This window comes from Netta rufina (assembly GCF_964035555.1).
Source record: "Netta rufina genome assembly, chromosome: 5".
Classification (NCBI taxonomy): Eukaryota; Metazoa; Chordata; class Aves; order Anseriformes; family Anatidae; genus Netta; species Netta rufina.
This window is the reverse complement of record NC_140128.1, coordinates 59,052,609-59,074,396: the sequence shown is the minus strand read 5'-3', so window position 1 is coordinate 59,074,396 and position 21,788 is coordinate 59,052,609. Positions and strand designations below refer to the sequence as shown.

At 48.7% G+C, this 21,788-nt stretch overlaps 1 protein-coding gene across 1 annotated transcript in view; it reads left to right on the top strand.

Moving 5' to 3' along the window:
- Window positions 1-21,788, top strand: part of PRKCH (protein kinase C eta) — a gene marked incomplete at its 5' end in the record, with an annotated part of 112,389 nt that overhangs the window by 57,273 nt on the left and 33,328 nt on the right. The window contains one exon of the mRNA XM_084287312.1: window positions 10,623-10,777. Within this exon, the coding sequence (XP_084143438.1) occupies window positions 10,623-10,777 (155 nt within the window). The remainder of the gene's footprint in view (window positions 1-10,622; window positions 10,778-21,788) is intronic.

Here is a 21,788-nt window from a genome sequence, read left to right as displayed (position 1 = left end):
TGCCTGGTTTCACTTGCAGTTACGTGGAAATTACATCAGACGTACACTTACAGCCCAAACTCTACAAAAGTGGTATTAAAGGTTCACATTTAAAAAAAAAAACACACAAGCATGACTCCAGTCTGCAATGAGTGGAGATCCTGGGTAAATAATGACTTAGTGGGCCTGGCTTTAGGAATTTTTAGGGAAATAGCCATTTTGAGGCTTCTTATTGTTTTTCAAAAGAAAATAAGAGGCTGATGCCATGGACACATCAGTACAGGCTGGGACTAAGTGGCTGGGTAGCATCCCTTCTGGAAGGTACCTGATAGGTGCCAAGCTCAGTATGAACCAGCAGACTCATTATGAATAAGTTAAGCTATGTCCCTGGCTGATTCAGGAGGTCAGGGACGTTGCTCACCCCTCTGCTTGGCACCGGTGAGGCTGCAGCTAGGATACAGGTGTCCAGTTATGGGCCCTCCAGCTCAAGGAAAGGTACACGAGCTGGGAAGGAGCTCAGAAGTGTCTGAAATGCTGCACGCTTTGAGGACAGGTTCTGAAGGTTTGGATGGAGCTGGAGCCATTCGAATTCAGACTCTTGTATAATATTCTACCCAAACCAGCAAACCCTTCTGCCTTAGAGCCCAGGGCTGACTTACACAGCCCAGGGCATGTCTGTACTGCACAGCACGATGCTGTGTAGTGCGGGTAAGCTAGCTTTAGCTGAGCTGGCACAAGCACCAGAAACAGCAGTGCATTGTCTGCGTTCATCTATATTGTTGCTACTTTTGCTTGCCTGTTTAGTTAGCTGATTTTTTTTTTTTTTTCTGTGCTCACATCACTCGCTGATCATTTTCAGAAAGGTTTCCTGTTCTTTGGTGCTGCCTCTGTGCCTCTTTCCTGTGGTCCTCTGGAGTCCCAGCTGCAGCGTAAGCTGCTCTAATAGCCCGTGGTGGGCTGAGGATGCCCGACCTCCAGCCAGCCTTCTTGCTTTTTGCAGAGAAATATTGCAGCCGCTAGGTGGTAGGAGCTGCAAGTGATGTCTCTGCCCGGTAGGTCGCAGTTTGTAGAGCCCAGGGAGCAAACCCTGGCTGTGCAGCAGGCTGGCAGAGGCTGGCCATGGCCCTGTGCATGCTCGGCCCTGGGCAGGGCCCACACTCTGCAGGGAGGGAGGCGCAGTTTGGGACTTGCACCTCCAGATTCCTTTCCTCTGAAGGGATGGAGTTGTGCTGGTCCCTCGCAGGGAGTGGGTTTGGCCTGGTGCAGCAGCACCTGTGTGAGGTCTCCCTTGCTCACCACAAACTGAGATAAATCTCTGTTATTTTAATATTTTTTTTAATAGAATGTCTTGGTTCGAGTGCTTTCAACCTTGCCTAAGCCGTTTGCTTCTGCTTTTTCTAGGGCCTTACAACCATCCTTTAGTGTCAGAGAGGATTATGCTCCCGCTGCGCTAATCTGTGAGCTGCTGACAGGTGCTGGGGCTGACCTGTGGATAAGCTCGGATTCTGCGTTAGGGGTCACAAGCACCCAAAACTGCTCCTTTCCGTTTACCTGCCATGGGTGTCATCCAACACCTCGACAATACAGGCCTAGGCCAGGTGAAAGAGGCTCTCCGTATAACTAGTGGAGTTAGTAATTCGATCCTGGGGAATGCAGAGCCTGGAATGTTTTAATTAAGATGAGTTTGCAACAAGTCGGTCCTGTCATCTCTGGGGTTTAGGCACCATCCTTCCTGCACAGGTGGTTTGCTTTTAAATCCTTTTGTCTCACCTCTTTTGCATGAGAATGGAAGGGCTGGGGGGGATCAGCTTCCCATGCAAATAGTGTCAAATAGCAGAGGACAGAGGTTTCTGCCTTTTATGTTTATTGCCCTTATCCCTTTTCTCATGACCACAGGGTGCTTTCAGGGGACCGTCCCCCAGGCGATGCTGTTTCCAGCACTGTCCCTGTTAGTCTGATCGTTATATGGATTTGCTTTCTGTGTGGCTCTGCTGACAGTTGCTGAGGCACAGAGCCCGCGTGCGCTGTTCCAAAAATAGGGAGACACGAGAACTTGGCGGAGGGACGTGACTTTCTGTAACAAGCGTCCTTCAGAGATAATAGCTAGCAGGGTGCTGCTGAAACCAGGAGGGATTCCAGGGCAGCTAATCATTGAACTGGTACCATTTTATTTTATGAGGGCATGCGGCTTTCTGCCCCCTTTACAAGCTGTGGGCTGATGTCATGCTTGAGACAGAAGGGGAAGGTTTCTCTTCATCACCTCTAGTTCCTGGAGTGCTGAAACAGTTCTTCCAGGGTCAACATAGGCATTGTGCCGCAGGTGTTTAGGGAGATGAGCCTGCATTTCACCTCCTGTGAGTGTTCAAGATAATCTGAAACCTTTGACAGGGGCATAATTTTCATGTGGGAGCCTACCAGCCACCTGCAGAAGTGGTGGGACTGAGCAAGGGCAGCTGGCTGACTGCTCCCCCATCCGCTGGGCCGCAGGAGAGGACTGGCTGTGCTCGCATGTCCAGGGGAATCCCTTGGTCCTGATCCTCCAGGGGTCTCCAGGATCATCCTGGTTCCCCATCAGCTGCTCCACACCGTCACCAAGTGAGCAGAGAACAGGGCAGCCCCGGGACAGTGGTGGAGGTGTGGAGGTAAGGGACTCTAGAAAGTGAGCAGCAGCCTTCCCGGGTCTGGTGAGGTGAAAAAGCATCCTGACACAGGCCTCGGAGCGTGCCAGTGGGAGATAGGGAAATGCTGAGGCCTCTTTGATGTGCTGTTTGAAGGGCGCTGCGGGGCAGCCCTTTGGGAGCAGAGGGGAGAGCTTTGATCGTCTCCCAGGCTCTAGCCCCCAGCCTTCCCCCTGTGGCATGGCAGGAGGTACGACTTGCTCTGTGCATACACCTGACAGCCAAGTGCGTCTCTGTGGTGCTTCCCTGCAAGCTTGCTGGGCCTTTTTCCCCTTTTCTTCAGCATCCAGACCGGTGCTAGCCCCAGGCTGCCGTGCTGGAAGACCAGCGTGTGCTTCAGTTTCATTGCTGGCAGCCCAAATCAAATCCCTCCTGTGTGTCACGGAATAAAGGCACACTGCTCAAAACCAGGCTTTCTTGTGGTCATGTTTCTTTTTGTAGGCAGAGTGGTTTGGGCTTCAGGAGGTGAAACAAGATCAGGCTGACATTTCTGATTTTCTCTGCGAACTTCGCTGGGTGTCCACACTTACACTGCACACCGAGGTGATAGGAGCTGAAGTGAAAATGCGACCTGAAGTGTTAGCTACATTCATCTTAGCGCTGTTGTAGCCTCTTAGTGTAACTTTCCTGCCCTAGTTGCTGAGGGACTCGGGCTACTTGTGTTTTTATGAAGCTAAGAAAACGTCTGTCTCTGTCTGCAGTGCCTTCTGAGAGAGATTGTACCTGGTAGGCAAAGCTATTGAGCTCAGCGCAAGGGTAACAAAAGGACGTGTTGCACATGGTTAGCCACAGTAAATGGAAGCAATATTTTTCTTTGGCCTTAAAATCTAGGAAGTTGTGGCATAAGAAGGGCTGAAATGAAACCAACTCTCAAACAGGGTGACCGGCCAAGTGCCAGTTAGTCGTGAGGAAGGGAGGGGAAGCTAGCAAAAGGCAGAGATGAGCTAAGGAGCTGAGGCTCAACCCAGCAGTGCCTTAGGTTTAAATCTCTTTGAACTTGAGTTGCTTTCCAGGCAGTGTGTCAGGTGAGAGGGTGGATCCCCAAAGCCTTTGTTTTGCTGCTCAGATTTTCCTGCAGACCTTTAGCTGAGCTTTCAGAGGTCTCTAGCTTTCCCCAAGTGCAATCTGAGGCCAGGAGATGTTGCAAGTAGTGGGGATTTTTGAAAAACAGGCCAGAGCTGCCTCGGGTTGATCAATCCAAACTGGGAACAGCAATTCCAGGAGCTTGTTCTGAACTGGGAGATGTGAAAACAGCCTGAGCTTTGCAGAGCTGCCCTCTCCTGAGACCCTGGGATGTTAGCAGCCAGCTGAGGGGTGCAGATGTCCTATAAAACTTTGATTAATGAGCGATGTGTACAGCTTGATACGTTCTAGTTCCTTATTCCTAAGTTCAGCCAGCCCTTTGGCTTTTGATCTTTCAGGTGGGAAGGAGTGTTTGTGTAATTTTCTATGCCGTTTAATAAGGTCTGGAGGGGAAGATTTTATTTCTTCTTTCATTCTGTTTTGTATTTTACTTTTAGGAGATTTTGTTTAAGTGGCCAAGGCAGCACTTTTTTTTTTTTTTCCCTTTTTGAATTGTGATTACGTAGGTTTTTGGTTATTTTTTTTGTATGTAATTTAGCTGGTTGATGTAGTGCCTGCGATTTTGGGCTCTTTGTTTTGCTTCTAGTGAAAGAGATACAAATGAAGAAGAATGATTAAAAATTGTCCATTTGCATTTATGTTGAGTGAAGGTTTCTGGCCATAAAATGAGCCAACTCCACTGTGATTTAGACCATCCTGAAGGGAGGGGATGGGGAGGGCAGCTACGCATGTGGTTCACTTGCAGATCTCCAGGGCTGTGTTGTCGCAGAGAGAGGATCGCATTTGGCCTTGCGTTACAAAAACTCTTCAGCCTGTGAGTTTGAAATTTCAGCCCAGCAGTGAAGAAGAAGACATGGGATGAAGTCTGAAGGATGCAGCTGGATTCAGGACTTTTTTTTCGGAGCAGGTGGGGACCCGTGGCTGCCGTCGGCTTGGCCTGGGCTGTGGCTGTCGTTGTGCAGCTCTTCTGGAATTAGCGGAGCGTTAATGCTGCGCTGTGCACGCATGCACACGCGGGGCAGCCTTTACCCCGAGGGACCCCAGAGAGTTTATTTATGCAAATGGCAAGAGCCAATTTGTTGCTCCCCAGGCGATGTTTGTGTGCCTGGCTGCCGCTGCGGAGGGAAGGCAGCGTTGTGCCCACTGTCAGCAGCGTGGCAGAGCACAGCAGTGAGAGATAACTGCTCTGTTCTGCAGTTGTGACGATGACAGCAGCAGTTCCTTTCTGAAAGAGCCTGAAATGGGGGAAGAAACCCGTGCTTCTCACAAGTGCCTTCGCTCACTCCAATGCAGCCAAACCATGAGGAAGCGCAGCATGCAGCTTACCCCATCTCTCAGTCCAAATTTCATTGCACCTCCTTCTGCCTGCAAAAAAAAAAAATAAATAAAAAGCAGTGGAAGGAAGAAAGCAACCTTCCCTTTCTCAGCCCTTCGGATGTGTCACGGCACACCACGATCTCTCCCATCTCGATAGCCCCGGGGCTGTACAGTGCCATCCGCTACACGCTCCCTTGCCATGGTCTGATTTCTCCTGGGCATAAGCGGTTGTTGGGGCTGGCACGTGCCTCGGAAGCCGCTGAAGCAGAGGGAGAAAATGGCCAAGAGAGCACCGACGGTCAGCCAGCAGGCTGCTGTGGTGTCTGATGCCTTCCACTGCCTTGTCTGTTTGGGATCTGGGGTGGCAGAGCAGTGGCAGGAGCCGGTGGCAGTCGTCGCTGTGACCGTGTGTAAGAAGCGTAACTAATGCCTGCAGATAATTCCAGCTGAGCGAGCACGACGTGGAGCTGTTTCTTCTCTTCTGCTTCACATAGCTACACTGATTTGAAATCAAAGGACCGAGTCTTTGCCCGGCATCAACGTCTTGCTCCATCACAGCCCAAGCACTGCTTCAACACTGCGCGGCCGTTCAGGGCTGAGCTCGTTTGGGCTCCTTCAGCTCCCGTGTGAAGGTTGCTCCAGCACCTCCTTTGTGGTGAGCCCTTTCTGAAGGTGCCTGTGATCCTCTCCGGCTTGGAAACGCTTCCAAGGGTAACTCAACCCACCTGAGCAGCCCGTCCTGCTGCAAACCACGTAGCTGGGAGCGGCGGGCGGCCCGCGGGGACGCCGCGCTGCCCTGGCCGAAGGGCTGGGCGCGGAGGGAAGGCGCAGAGCGGCGTCCGAGCGTGGTTGCTGGTTGTGTTACTCCTGCGAGGGTAAATATTGGGAAACAAACCTGCTTATTATTCCTCCTCCAGGTCCAGCGCCTTGACCCAGATACGGGATGGTCACTGGCGCTGCTGGTGGAGCTGGACGTGTGGCTTGTCTCAGGACATCCGAGGGCGGATGGCTTTGTGTGGGGGTTGTGGACCACAAAGGGAGAAAGGGAACATCGGGAGCGCTGAGGGAGCCTGCCAGCTCTTGTAATTATCTTGTAATAATTTGCTTGAAAGCTCCCTAAGCCCTGCTACTCGTTTTTGGAAGCAATAAACTTTTGCTGTGTAGCAGTGACACAGCTGTTCCTGTACGGAGATAATTCTGAAAGCCTGCTTTCTGCTCTGCAGAGCTTAAACTGCCAAAACAGTGAAAAATGACTGTTTTCTTGGGGAAACCCTTTGGCTTCAGTGAACTCAGATCAAGCCCAAAGCTGATTTTCTAAGGAGTTGTGTGCATGAATTGCTTCCAAAAGGATGAAGTGCAAGCGTAGGAGAATTCCAGAGCCAGACAAATTTTTTTTGAAAAACTGGACCATTTCTGTAAACCACATTGGACCAGGTCTCACCTCAAGATGCTGCCTTCGACAGCAGTGGTCAGCTACAGACAAGGCTTCTGTAAAATTCCTCCCGGGATGTGAACCTCCACCAACACCTCTCTTGAGAGAATTCCTCTCCATCTTCCATGCTGTCCGTGACACAGCAGTCTTGTTATTTTCTTCTCTGTCTGCACATAGGAAATACGTCTCTTCCCCTCCTTCTCCCTCCACACTTCTTGAACTGGGGTGATGGTGCTGCCCTGCCACATTTACGCGGTGTGAAGGGAGGTGAGGCTCTCACCCTGGTTGTTTTCAGAGGTCTTTGGTGTGACACCGGTCTCATGCGGCTTACACATGGGCATCGGCTCTGACTCTTAGCTGGAAGTGGGTAGAAACTTGCCTTTGCGCTGGCCTTTTTTGGGTATGGGGAAGGAAGGGATGGTCTTTTAGTTAAACCTGGATTTCCCCCTGCTGTGGTGCTGAGGAGGAAAGGTACGAGGACTCAGAACAGCTTCCTAGTGGAGCTGTGGAGGACAAAGGGCTAAACCCGTGCTTGAACTGGAGCTTGGTGAGTGCTTGTGTTTGGTAGGGGTGGTAACCACTACCTGGCCTGGTCTCAGGACATAGTGTGTGCTTCTAGGGGCCCCTGCCCTGCTAGCAGGGGAACAGACACGGCAAACTCACATTTAAACAAACAAAAAAAATAACAAACAAACAAACAAACAAGACAAACAACCGCTTGTCTCTCACTGCAATTGTCAGGGCTGATCTCGAGATGTAGGCCAGCCCTGAAATGGGCCCACCTGATGCCATGGACGTTGTGTTTCCTCCTAGTGTTTCTTTTATTCACAGTAACAATTGTTCTGTGGCTTTATTCGCCTCGATCCCAGTGCAGAAATGGTGCAATGTGATTTCCTCATGCGGCCGCCGCTGCTGCAGAGGCTTTAGCGTCACCGTTTCCTGTTGACTCAAATGCTCTTTCTTACTTTGCTAACGTCAAGAGGAGATAGTAAATCAGGGAAAACTCGTGAGCAATGCAAAACAGAAAACAGTCGTGAGGATTGCAGCACTGAGCCCTGGCCAAGGCGCTCCAGCTTTCTCCTCCTCCTGATTCCCACTGAGGAGTCCCCGAAAAGGGGGCTCACAACTCCACCTGGCAATTGAGGGTGTACCCGAGGGAGGAGCTGCAGTGAACCAACGTGAATCAGAGCCAAGCTGAGCCTCCTCTCAACCCTGTTCACAGCACCTGGCCTCAGGAAAGGCAGGGAGAGTCAAACCCTCAAGTATCCAAACTATCTGCTATTTTAAGGTTTCCCTTTCCTGACCCCTTTTAAGCTATTTATCCGCTCTTATTCTGCGTGCTCCAAATTGCCTTTTTTTTTTTTTTTTCCCATAAAATACTACTGTTTATTTTACTTATCAACAATTCCTGGAAGAGTGTTTAGTGTTTGGTCTGTGCAGCTTGGCAAGCTGATGACCTTTTAAGAGGGAAAATGGCAGATCTTGCTTGGATCCTAGATCCTGGTCCCCAAGGATGCTCATTAGGGCTGAGATTTCTAATATTTGTTGCCAGGTATATAGGAGGCCAGTGCACAAATGTTGGCTTATGGACAAGATATAACCCATCCTGCCCTTTTCTTCAGCAAATACGAGGGGGTTCTGAGTGTTAGAAAACTGTAGACGATCAGCTGGACTTTAAAAAAGTAAAAATAAAAATTTTGGGGTAATCAAAAGTCCTGTTAGGCCTAAACGGGAGAGCTTCAGTAATTAAATAATCCATATTTACATTTGACTTGTGCAATGAGACCACGGGTGGAGGAGAAATACCTGCTGCACCTGTGAGCACCGTGTAACACAGGCAAAGCTACTCACTCAGGTTTGCAGTTAGTCTGAAGCAAGAGCTCTTTGTACCAAAAAGCTGCTAATTCCGATGCCAGTCGTATATAAATTTCATGGTAGACTGTTTCAGTGCTCACCTGAACGCCTGAGGAGGAAGCACCTTCCTTTAAGCACTGCAGTACATGCAGGTCCGTCCAGAAGCCTGAGGTAGGCCCTGGAGTTTTGCCAGCACCAGAGCAGCAGGACCTGCATGTTTTGAGAGAGGAAGGGTTAACTTTGCTTCCCTGAAGCTTACTTTTAAGGAGAGAGTAGAAAATCAATGTTCCTAACCGTATGCATGTTTATACAAGAATGTATCTTACATAAATACACGCATACCTCGTCAGGTTGCTGGTGAGTTAAATTACTTCCTGTAGAAGACCTGGCAAAAGGGATTTTTTTTTTAAATTTTTTTTAAAGTGTGGGCTTGAAAAGATGCCTGAGCAAGCTGAGCTAGGTAAGCACGTGGCGTGTGGAGTGATCAGTGTGGAAGGAGGAGGGAAGAAATAACAAGGAGAGGTAAAAGCTGGCCCAACAGGCAAGGCAGAGGTGATAGCTACGCTGCAGCTGGAGGAAGGGCTGCAGAACAGGTAGGCACAGCACAGCCAGCTTCAGCTTCACCAACTGCAGCGAGATGTGGCAGTACAAACCTGCTGCGGGATGAAGATCCAAGGTCGCCGCCGCCGCCTTTGCACAGTTCGTGCTGCTCTGAGCCAGCCCGGGTGTTTTGGCTGCCCTAAGATAGGAGCAGAGCGAAACAATGAGGCAGTGTTGTCTGCAGGGACTGGAAGTGGCACAGAGCACATGGCCTTGGTGCTGCTCGCGGCTGCATTGTTCCTGCTGGGAAGCACCTACCTGAGCTCTGCTGCCTCGGGAAGGAGCCCAAAATTGCTGTTGGGCTGAGCCCAGGGCAGTGACGAGAAACGATCTGACCTCTTCTGGCACGAGCAGTTTGCTCTCCTGCTCATGGACGGGGAGGATGGAAAGGCTTCCTGCCTGCTTTTCTTTTCCCTTCTGCATGGATCCCGGGACGTTAATTCCGGCAGTCGCTGCAAGCTGGCTGCCTGCCAGCAAGAGGAGACTGGCAGTGCTTATCCTCTTAAATTTAGAGAGGGTTTTAAACGAGCTTGTAGGTGATTAATGTCAGACCTGGGAAGGGTTTTGGGGGGAGAGAAGGGCAAATTGTACCAGTAAAAGGCTGGCAGATCTCGAGTGAATTGTTTGCCCCTTCTCCAGCCTGCTCATTCCTGTTACTCAGAGTAAAACTGAAATTATCAGTGCTGAATGTCCTGAAACAAGCACTCGGGGAAATTGTAAAAGAGTCTGAAACACTTCTAGGCTTTACTCTGGTGACAAATTGTTGTGTAACCATTCTCTCCCAGCTAAGTGGGCACCCCTTTGGCACAGTGCGCCTGCACCCGGACTGTCGAACACACAGAGTTTAAGCGGGCGTCTCCCTGTCTGGAGACTTCTGCAAAAACGTGAACAAAGTGACTACAGAAACCTCAGAGACCAGCAGCTGTGGTTAATGAGCTGCACATTATTGAACCAGTTGCTTTTCTGCCTGGTAGAGACTCCAGTTTATACTTTGTCCTTCTCAGTTCCTTCATCACACAAAGATCTGTAGGTTAATCAGAGCTGCCAGGAAAGGCAAAATGTGAAGGCCTAAAAGGCAGCTGCCATGCAAGTGTACGGCAGGAAATCTCTGTAAGACAACGCACATTCCCTAGAAATAGTGTCAGGATGCCCCAGAGACAGCGTTGTTGTTGCTCTTGTGCTGGCGTGGTGAAGCTGCAGTCTGGTTACACACAGGGTATTAGGAAACGTTTCCCCCTGAAAGCTGCGATGTTTAGCAGGGAGTCAATGTCTTCTTTACAGCCTTCCCTTCTGACTGCTCAGCTCAGAGAGTGCTGCAGAAGGGGTATCACACGCTGCTGGGTTTAGGCTGAGGACAGTTAAACAAACCCTCCAGATGCCAGTTAGTGATGAGCAGGCACCTACTGATATGCCCAACCCACATGTACACAGGAGATCATTCCTGGGGGCAAAAGTTTGGGAGCTGGAGGGAGCGCATGGCAATGGGGTATTATCAGATCTTGGTGGTATTGGCTTAATCTTTCCCGAAAAAATCAGGATTTTTTTAATTTTTTTTTTTCCCCCAACATCTCACGGGTACTTAATCTGTCTTTATTTGGGAGCTACTACTTAGCAAATGGTAAGCCTGACGGAGGATGTGATTAACGCTGTTCATATCTGTTGTGTTTGCGTGTGTGAAGGATCGCCTGTTCTTTGTGATGGAGTTCGTGAATGGCGGGGACTTGATGTTCCACATTCAGAAGTCGCGTCGCTTCGACGAAGATCGGGCCCGCTTCTATGCTGCCGAAATTATTTCAGCCCTTATGTTCCTCCATGAAAGAGGCATCATTTATCGGTGAGCTCTGCTTTCATTCATTCTCTTTGTCCGAACCCCACGGCTGGAGGTTTCTGCCTGAGTAAAGAGCTGTCACTTGCTGTCACCAGGACCAAGTTGTCAGCTGGGTGAGCAGCACCTCCACGTTCCCCCTGCACAATGTCCGAGGTGCACCCGGCTTCCAGGAAGGAGTGAAACTTCTGGCTGCTCTCTTGTCTGCGGGGAGGGGTATTCCTATGATGTGTGCAGACACGTAGGAAACAACGCTTTCCTTCCGAGGCACGGGATGTTTGTGTTGGTGTCGGTTCCCATCGCTCTGTTACTTGGCTGCTCATCAGCCCAGCACTGCCCCTGCTCTGCCCTGCCAGGTGCCTGTGTTCAGCACGGGGCTGCCTGGCCGCAGGGTGTTTGCTGCTGAGCGACAGGAGCCTCCCCCGTGCTGCTCCGGGCCTGTGCTGCTGCTGTGGGACACGTATCAAAGTGATGATAAAGGGACAGACATTCAGAGAAACCTTCCTAGATTTTCTGGGAGGTAAATACAAGCAGCTGTTGCCTTTGCTGCTCCGTGCCTTGTTATTTAAAGGCTAATCGGTGCTGGTTACGCCCAAGTGTGTTTGTTTCCCTGTATTAGCCATGGGACTATGCTTAAATCCTATTTATTCAACTTACCTATCCAATGCCATTCAGCTCAGTTATTGTCTTTTCGTTCCTGCCATGATCCTACAGCAGAAGGTTTTCCTTCCTATCCACGTCTGTGTTTGGCATCTTTGTGTTTGCACCGGGGTCGGAGCACCATTACCCCAGATCTCAAGGCTGTTCTCAGGAAATGTTTTCCCACATGTAGCTCCCTGCTTTTGTCCTCTCCCTGTGCCCAGGAGGGCAATTTGGTTATATTTTTTCCTTTCTGTGTTGCCAAACATCAAGGCATGGACCAGCCAGCGTGGATCAGCCAGCCTGTCTGCCCTGGGGAGGCCTTCCTGAGCAAGTTGACCGCTTGACCAGCACCTCCTGTGTAAGGCAGGGGCAGAGCCAGACCTGTTCTGGAGTGGCACAGGAGCCTAGAGCAAGGAGATGCCTGTTCTGAGACAGTCTAGTTAAAAAGAAAGGTTTCTTTCTGACATGCTTTGCATAATGCCCCTGGCATCCTCTTGCCCAGAACACTGGAAGGAGGAGCAGTCAGTTGTTTGGTTTGGGCACTGCTACCTGGGCTCCGTCAGCAAAGCAGGCATATTCGGGGATGGGCTGCCGTGGCCCTGCTCAGTCCTACCTGTGGCACTCAGCACAGCACAGAATAATGTCACCTCTGATTTCTGTGCTTGGGTACAGTTGTACAGCAGCACCCGCAGCTGGGTCTGGGGTGGGAGCAGTTCCAGTGCCAGCCAGTCTCAAATGCCATTTGATTTTGGGCTTTGCACAGTTCAGCCCAGGTGATGCTGTTTAGCAGGGTGTTTTCCCCTATCAGATAAACCTGGGTTTTGATACACTGCAGACAGAACAGCTGAGGGCTAAGCTGGTGAAAGGGCCAGGGGTGGTGCAGAGGGCAATCTCTTATCTGATGGTGAGATTAATCAAGGAACTGCAATTTCTCCTTCTCTTCCTCGCTTGAGTTCCATAAGAAACAGATGGTCAGGTGAAGATAGAGAATATTAAATTATTTTTAAAGTATGAAATCATATGATATATGTGGCAGAGTAATATAGAGGAGTATCACCGTAATATTCTCCAGGTCCTGACAGTACGAATATTACCAGCGATGTATATCCCATACGTATTGAGCTTCTAAAGCACAGTGTTTGTCTGCACAGAATAGCAAATCTACTGATTCTACAGCTGGATTTCAGTCCGGTTCTTCCCTCGCGAATAATGCCAGCTGCTGAAGAGAGACCCTGCCAGATAATTACGCAGATGACATTATCCTCAAAATAGTGACATCCAGTAGTTATTGTCAATCATTCAACAGCAAAACTGTGCCTGCACATAATGTAATGCCACTTCGCTTCCAGCTTTTCCTGTACCCTTCAGCCTGCTGCCTGTCACAGGGCAGGAGTAATCGATCCCTCTGGGGCTTGGCACTCTTCAAGCAGTGCTGTAATCCGTGATGGAAACTGGAGGAGTAATTGAAAAGCTGCTTGGACAACTGCATGGGCTTTGATCTTGGTAGGAGACTGGTTGAGCCATGGAGTCAGGTCAGTTCAGCTGCAGTGGGTAGATGTAGCCAGTGAGGGTTTTGTTCATGTTTATTTTATTTATTTCTTTATTTTAATCGCCAGGGAGACTCCATTCTGGAAAAGTCTGAGGGAAGAAAGCTGCTGGTTGTAGCTGTATTAAGCTGAGGTTGCTTATGCTGGGTCACAGACACCAGGCTTTGCAGAGGTGTGTGAAAGTGGGCAGATGGGAAGGAAATACTGGCAAGGGAATCACTGCGTTCGTGTAAGAGGGTTGATGATTTTGTTGTCAGAATCTCGGGTGCTTTCATAGGAAGCTGGGAGGAGTGGGGAGAGACACCACGAAAAACCTGACCAGAAAGCGTTTTGCCCGGAGCTGTTGAATGAGCCTCTTCTGGATTCCCGGGGTCAGAGGAGTAAGTCAGTAGCCTAGAAATACCCTGTGTCATCTGTTTTTCTTCTGGGCTGGCCTTTCATATAACAATCCTGTGTATCCCTACCCCCCACCCCTCCAAGATTAAGCAATTCAGGAGACAGCCTGCATTTACCAACGCAATGACTGTTCTCCTGGTACGTCACGCTTTTGCAACACGTACTGCCAAAAGCTGGGTCTTCTCTCCTTTGAAAAGGCAGAGAAGCATGGGAGAGAGCACTCAAAGTTCATCAAGAAGGAGCTGAAATGTGTTACTTCGGGCTGTGGTGGCAATGCTGGTAACAAGGAACATGGGGTGTTTGCCGAGTCCTCCAGCCACATGTTCCCAATTTGAAATATCTATAGCACTGTATTTCTGTATTTTTGCCACTGTGAGTCTGTGCCCATGGAATGGGGTTCCTTGAGCAGGTGGTGTTGTTTGGATGTGGCTGTCTAACATCTCAGTCAGTCCTGGTGCTGGACTGGTGCTCTTACAGGCTGATTTGATTTTCATGATGCCATTGATGTAATTCTCAGTGGTCGCCCTTCACTTCAGTGAAAGTCTGCTTTTTGTTCCTAAGCCTTGCCCAGAAAAGAAGTCCTATAGATGTGTGTGTGCATATTTGTGTTTGGTTTTATTTTTTAGTGAGCTTTTAGTTTCATGGTGTTTTGGGTGTGGTTTTTTTTTTGTTTGTTTTTCTTCTCATTTCCAGCACTGCAAAAGAGAGATGGCTTTCTGGCCTTAACAAGGAAACATTTCTGGCTTGCCCTAAGCTGAGGTTTAGCTGTCATCTCAGCAGTGCCTATTTATAGTTGCTTCCTGAAAAAAAAACGTTGACAAGTATAGTGTGGTTCCACATCCTATCATAGAAGGAACAAAGCTAGAATGAAAGCAGACATGAAAATGAGTTTTTCAACATACCAAATCACAGCATACTCTACACCCCTAACCACAGAAGGGTAGGACAAGGACATGCTGAGGATCAGCTCATGAGGTACGCTGCCAGGAAAAGGTTAGGTGATAATCAAAGCTATTGTAGATAAAATCTTTGCTCGCAGGGCACTCTTCTTGCACGGCTTCTTTCATTAAGGATGCTTCTGAAGGAAAACAGCGCGCTGGGCCCTACTGCAGGTTGGTAGGTTTGTTTGTGATTTTTATGTAAAGTCTCCATGACCTATTTTTCTTCAGGCAGCTCTTCCCGACTTTCACTTTTCAGTTGAGCAGTTCCCAGGCTGTGGGAAGCATATTTTGGCTTCTGTGCATGCCAGGAACAAAACAAAACAGCATTCACAGCTGAGCAGTGTGAGACTGCACAGTGGCTTACACGGAGCAAATGAGCTGGTCCACTCGCAGTCTCTAAAAACAAAGAGATGGTAAATAATTATGAGGCTTTATAATTTTCCTTCCAGGTAGCAGGATGTAAGGATGGCTGATCTGCCCTACTGCCCTCCAGTTCAAACCTTGTGAAGGGTGGTGTACAGCTTTGGTGGTGGCTCTGTCCACTTGCCAAGGTCACCTAGAAGGTGTCCCTGAATCACACCTGCATACTGATAACATAAATTATAATATATAAATAAAATATAAATGTTTTCTTAAACTGGGTTGTCTTGAGGGAGGGGGTAAGGGGTAGGGGTTTGCCCTGCAGACATTTTAGATGTCAGAAAGGTAGCAGCCTTTTGCAGCAACGTAGAACAGTCAACCCTACCTGCTGGCATAGTCTTGGTTTTTATGGTGAACTTTCTGCCTCTGCAAGTGTACCTTCTTGGGAAGATGAAGGGTGATGAAACAGCTGCTTTTTGGAATGTCTCCACTACCCACGGAAGTGACAGAGGACATGGGGATGTACCCGAACTAGCCTTGGGTCAGCAGTTACCTGGGAGCAGAAGCAGTGTCACACGTGCACATCAGGGCTGGTTTTGCCAGAGGTTGGATAGCAAAGCTGTGTGGCCCAGCTCACCTCTCAGCACAGCACGACAGGTAAATCTTTAAGGGTACAGGCAGCGTGGCTGGTTAAAAGCCAGAAGCACTAAAAGGCTGGGCTAGAAAGCTTGGGGAAGGACTGCTTTTTTGGATGAAAATCCCTTTTTAATTCTGAGGGCTCATGCTAGTTAGCTGATTCCATTGCCATTATGACTGGTTTCTGTTGCGGGTGGCCTGTCTAGAGATCCTTGGGGTCTGCTTGTGCTCTGTCAGGCCTCTGAGCGTGGGATGGTGTGCGTGGAGTCCCTGTGCTCCGATGTGGCACCAGGCACTGAGATAAAGGCAGCAAAGCATTCAGTAGGTCCACTGACTTGACTGTGTTTAATAGCACGCACGGTCCCTTTGGAAGGCAAAAGGTAATTATGCAGTTACCCAAATAAAGTGGTCTTGAACGCTGAACGCTAGCTCTCGGGGAAAGTATGATAGGCTCGTTAATGGCAAGTGTTTACTTTCTCGTGTGTTATCTGCAAGCATCGCCTTCCTGTGTGCGGTGCTCTTTACAACAGGGAAAAGCTCCTTCTCCTCTGAGATCTGCAGAGATTGCTGGATGCCGGCCAGGTGTCTGAAATCATCACCTTCCTTAGCGCAGGAGGCCCGTCAGGTCTGCAGCTGTATGTCTCATGGCTGCTGGCTTTTATAGGCAATGAGGTGGTTTTTTTTTTGCAACAGGTTAATTCACTGCCAATTCAAACAGTGAGCCTGTGACATTTGGAGGAAGGTTTACATAAGCCTTTTAAGGAGACCAGTTTTGCTGGAAAGGCTCTTATTAACTGAAACAACACTAAAGTTTCTTTCAGCAAAATCAATTAAAAATTACATGCTGAAAACAGAAGCTGGATGCCTTTCCTAATTACACAGAGCCACTGCTAACAGAGCAGCTCTTATTAGCGTGCTGTTTGCTTTTTCCATGGGTCGAGACATTGTAGACATAGGATCCCTCATGTTCTCTCCCTGATTCTTTTTTTTGCGACCGGTGATTTTGTTTATTCTCATCTCACGTTGCCCTTTTTCACATCTGGAGGCAGATCTGGTTTCCCCTGAAGCCAGGAGGTTTTCCCCAGGGACGGAACTTGGCAGCTGGGCTGGGGCTGCCGCTGATAGCAGCAAGGCAAAGCGGTGGGCTGGGGGTTCCTGCTGCTTTGCCTAGCTGCTGGGCAGAGCTTTGCTTTCTTAGCAAGTCAAGGTAAATCTTTGTTGCAGGAGGTATTTTAAAGCTGGGTAACTCTTCTGAAAACTATCGGGTGAATACGCTACGTTAGATGCACCTGGAGGTAGTCTTTGCTGTGTTTGCTGCCTCCCTCCTCCCCACCCTGGTTTGGGATAACCTCAGCTGTGGGATCTGGTCCCTGGTGCTTTGAGACCTCGATGGGATCCTGGGTTTGGTGCTTTCCTGAATCGGGGCCACCAGGAGGACTGGAGTAGATACATGGAAGCAGGACCAAAAAAAAAGGGGGGGGGAGAGAGTTGGATCTGCATGAGAGTAGCAGAAAGAATGAAATATAAGCTGATTTTATGGTGAACAAGTGAAGCAAATCGGCTAAAAGCTGCAAATTGGCACGGAGCAGCATACCAGCAGCCCAGTCCCTACAGCAACTGCTTAGTGTAGAAGAGAAAATTTCATGCTGGAGTCCCTGAAAGTGCTTCATTCAGCTTTAGAGAATATAAAGGAATGTCTCTCAGGGTGGGGAGCGTGGTAATGTCTGCAGCTATCTTATGTGAGAGTCAACAGCTCTGTAGGTTGATTTGTGCTTATCAGGGGTACCTCCCCGATGTAATTTCTCACTAAACTGTGGCTGTTGCATGCTTGCGAGCTGAGCTCTCGAATGCAGTGTTTAAAGTGTTGTTTCTCTGCACTTGATCAAATGGAAAGGGCAGAGACAAAAACCAGCCTTTCACGTTTCCATGTCATGTTTAATCAGTCACCGTGCCGGACGGTTCAGTCCTGATTTACAGTTATGCTTACGAAGAGCAGTCCTGTTTTGAGATCCACATATCAGATCTCTGTGCCCCATTGACTCCACTGTATATAGTCTGTGAACTTTAATGCAACTTTCCACATGACTAAGGGCTGCTGAATAGCCTACAGAACTTTTTGGCTCTGCTAGTGTCTACTTTTCCTTTATGCTTATTTAAAGGGATTGATTTGAAACCTGCAAGCCCTGCACATGATGAGTTTGTATAAATCATTAAAAACAGAGCTCCAAGGGGCCTCAAGAGTTTGTCTGGTTCATCCAGCTGCCTCGGGGCTGGATAACCTCTGCCTAAATGCCTGCCCCTGGTACTTCTACTCTTGTTCTCCTTTGGTGTAGTTTTACTTTTGTGTTTAATAACTTCATGCATTGCTCTTACAGACATGGACTCACTTACAGAGCGCTTGATGTAAGAGCTTGGTGCTTCTTGGTAACTCTGGTACCAGCAAAAATGAGCAATATTGCTCATCTGTGGCAGGGATAAGCAATTAGACATGAATTGCATTTCGATATTTTTGGTGACTACTGCATCCTTATGAAGGCATTTCACAATTAGAAAGCTTACAGATACAATATAATCGCTGTGCGTAATGATTACAGCTGAGTTCTTAAATGAAGAAGCCCAGAATTAGACTAAAATTTTTGGGACCCAGAGTACTTGGCAATATTTAGGTTTGAACTTCTGAAAATAAGAAATGATTTTATCTACAAATACTGCTTTTCTTGCTTTCTCTATTCCTGTCTGAAGGAGTGAAGGGCATGAGAGGGAGAAAAAGTAAAAATGAAAATATTTTAATTTTAAGAAGTCATGTAAGATTTATTTTTAAAAACTGCCCTGAAATATTATTACAACCTTTTTTTGTATCCAGAACTGCTCACCTAACTTTTCATTTGTTCTCTGATACCAAAGGCACTCAGGCTAATAATTTTAAGCACCCGATTTTGAAAATTTATGCTCTGAGATCTCCAGAACCGCCCAGCATTAATCCAGTCATTTTGTTGATCTTTGCACCCACCTGCATCCCAGGAATAACATTGAATCGAGGAAGCTTTCAGCGTTAATGTCAGAGAATATGACCCATGAGTTAGCATTCGGGAGGCTGATATTTATAGCTGAGGAAAAGGTCCCTGTCAACCTTAATAAATGTTCTGTACAATGTTTGTAAAACAAAGATTATGCCGACGAAATGCTGTTGCATCTGCTCCCTCTGACTTGCTGAAATGGAAGATTTCTTGCAACATGACATGTTGCAGTGGGTGAAGCTGCGAGAGATGTTAGAGTGACAATGAGCAAATCGGTGTTGTTGACATACTTGGCCTGCAGCAACTGCCATCGCTTTCCAGGCAGAATTTGACTTATTCTCAGTCGATGACAAGATCAGCTGCTGACGTTTCCTTGGTCAGTAATCCCAGTGCCTGGATTTTGTTCTTTGTGCCGGTGAGCATGTAGATGCACCACTTTTATGCAAACGGGCATTTTGTAAAGTCACCCAGCAGCTTTTATTATCAGTGGAGCAATTGAATCATCTTGCCTTTAGATTCTAGTTCAAAGTCATCAGCTGTCTGTAATGAGTGCATAAATAAAATAGAAATAATTACGGTAGAAAATTTCATCATTATATTGTAGCACTGCAGTAATTGCTGCCAGTTTTGCATTCTGAACTTCTGTGGAAGAAAATCCTAATTTTTTTACTTTTATTCCAGAAAAAAAAAAAAAAGGAATGAAAATTTCCAACTGTGCAGTAAGTCTGCAAACTGGAAACTCCAGGTGCTGAGCAGCTCTGCTTCCTTAGCAGTGTTTATCCATCACCGTGGCCTGAGCTTCCCTGAGCCCCTCAGGAAGCAGCAGCAGGCAGTATCACTGCGTGGTGGTTGTTGGATGGAGTTGGCAGCCTGGCCTTGCTGTGGAACAAGGAGCTCATCTCGTGTCCGTGGTGCCCTGGGTAGGACAGTGAGCACAGCTTTGCTTCTGCCCTCTTCATGCCAGCTGTAGCTAGCTGCTGGCACAGGCCGGGATGCAAATTGCAAAGCTTGTTCCCATGGAGCAAGGGGAAAGCATTGCTCATCATTTGGCCTCTGAGTCATAACACCTTTGCTGTTAATGGGATTGAGATCCTCCCGTTTATGAGGCTGTGCCTAAAGGCACAATTTAGTCTCAGAATTGTATTACCCAATTATTATTCCACTAAAGCTAGTGGAGATATTCCAGCTGACAACAATGGGAACAGGAGCAAGCCTTCAAGTCTCAACTCTATCCATACATACTGTATACAAAGTGTGATACATTCATAACCGCAGAGATACTCCACGCTCTGAACTGATTTCTTCTGATTCAATTAAAGTTTCAGAAGCGTGATTTATTATTAACATCTCGAGCAGCTTTCGCAAATCTCTCGGCAGCACAGGAATAGTGGAGAAGTGCTCCTGAATTGAGAAGATTACTTCCAGCTAGGAGAGTTTATTTTCTAGCTAGATCTCAAATCCAGGAGTCCTGTCATGCCAAAGTTCATTGAATTGGGATGTGAATGTTAGCATCTGAACCAGCAGAGCAGCGAGGGAACGTGGGTCACTGCGAGGTGCCCCAGCTCCTGGATCTGTGCCGTTTTGGGGCAGGCAGCTTCGTGGTGCCTTGTTGAAGTGTGTTGTGGCTTCGTGTGTTGTGGAGGACACCGAAGGGGGCTGGAAGAGAGGGTGGGTGGGAAAGCAGGGACAGCAGCACGGGGAAATTGTCATGTGTAAAGGTGAAAGAGGTGGTGAGAAGCTGTTCCTTCAAACTTCATCATCTTCCAGACAAGGCCGGGTGTGATGGCGCTGTGCAGCCGCAGCACATTTCAGCGGGCAGGCTCTGCGGGACACGTGGCGGAGGCTGAGCCAGTGCGTGGCATTTAGCAAGCGGGCTTCAGGTTTTCTCCTCCCCTCTCTGGATCTGGTTACGTTCCTTTTGACATTTACCTGAGTAGGAAAACGGAATAAGCACCAAGCGAGGTCCTGTATCCTCGTTGACTTGTGCCTAAAAGCTGAATGGTTGTGCTTTGTATTTCAGTTTGACAGTACCTCAGGAATTTTTACACAGTTATCAGTGTTGTGGGGATTTTAACACAATCACATCAACTTAGTTTAGCCTTTGCCATTGTCTGCATGTTCTCTTAATTTTTTCCTCTTGCTGTATAACCATTTTTCCTCGCTGGAGCTTGCCATTTCAGTATTTCTTGTATCACCGGTTCAAAGCCCAGTGCCCAGGCAGCAGCACTGCAGCCAGCCTTTCTGCATTCAGCCTCTGCTGTGCGACGGGAGCACAGATCTTGGCAGTGGGCTACTGCTTCCTGCAGCTCTGCCCAGCCTCAACACAAACGAGGAAGCCAAGGAGTTGCTGTGCCTCTGGCCAGCTGGCTGTGCTCCCAAGCAGGCAGCCCACCCGCCGTGGAGGTCGGAGCTCTGCCCGGCTGCTCTGTCCCAATTTCAGCAACCTGGGGCATGGAGCAAGGGCTGCTCCTGCTGCTTCTGCTCCATGGTGACTCATTGGGGCCAGGGAGGAGCCCACAGGAGGGCTGCAGCAGCTCTCCATCTCCCTTGTTTGAGGGACAAATCGATCAAGCATATGGAGCCAGCAGAGGATAGCTTTACAGCGTGTGGCCCAGCTCTCCTTTGTGTCCTTCCTTCCACACCGTGCTCCGAAGGGCCCGAAGCGGAGCAGCTGATGTTGGTTCAAGGCAACCTCACGCCTCGAGTGAGGGTTAAAGGCAGGGCTGTGGTGGCCGACTGCTGGCAGCCGGTCTGCTGGTGGCAGGGCTGGGACCTGATCAGTGTAACTCGCAGCTGATCTCACCAGTTCTTCAGGATCCCTGGAAAAGGCCTTTATAGCACCATATTTGCTAAATAGATGGCTTTTAGCTGTGAACGAGCCACTTGAAACGCATTTTCCTGTCAGTTCTCAGGAAGGCGATACCTACCTGTGCTTCTCGATGGAAATCGTGATGGTTTGGAGAGGAGCCAGAGCAAAGTGAGGCTGGCTTTTGAACCTTGGAAGACACAAAATATCTGCAGTTTGAGTGGGCAAAAGTCTGATTCATGGCTGGAAAGTCTCAGCGTTTTTTCCCCTTGCACTCTTTTAATCTAGCGAAATTGCTCAGCTCGCTGATAGCCCAAATTGGTGACTAACCTGACAGCGATAGCCCCAGAGAGAAGAGAGAGATTTTGTGCGATATAAATAATGGAAAACTGTCTTCAGGCCTGCCCTATTTACTGCACCGCAGCCTTCCCACTCACAGCAGCCTTCGGGGTGCTTCAGGATGGATGGCGTCCCCCAGGCTGCTGGGCAGTCGGGTGAAGCTCCTGCTGGAGCTTTTTGGAGCTGCTTCCCAGCACCAGCTGGTGGCACCTCTAAAGTGACCTGATCCCCACAGGTCAGGAGGCAAGACAACAAATTTCAGCTATTGCTGTGAACCAGTAAGCTGACGTTGGATGTGGGATGTGTGAAATGTGGGGGTGTCACAGGACAGCTTCA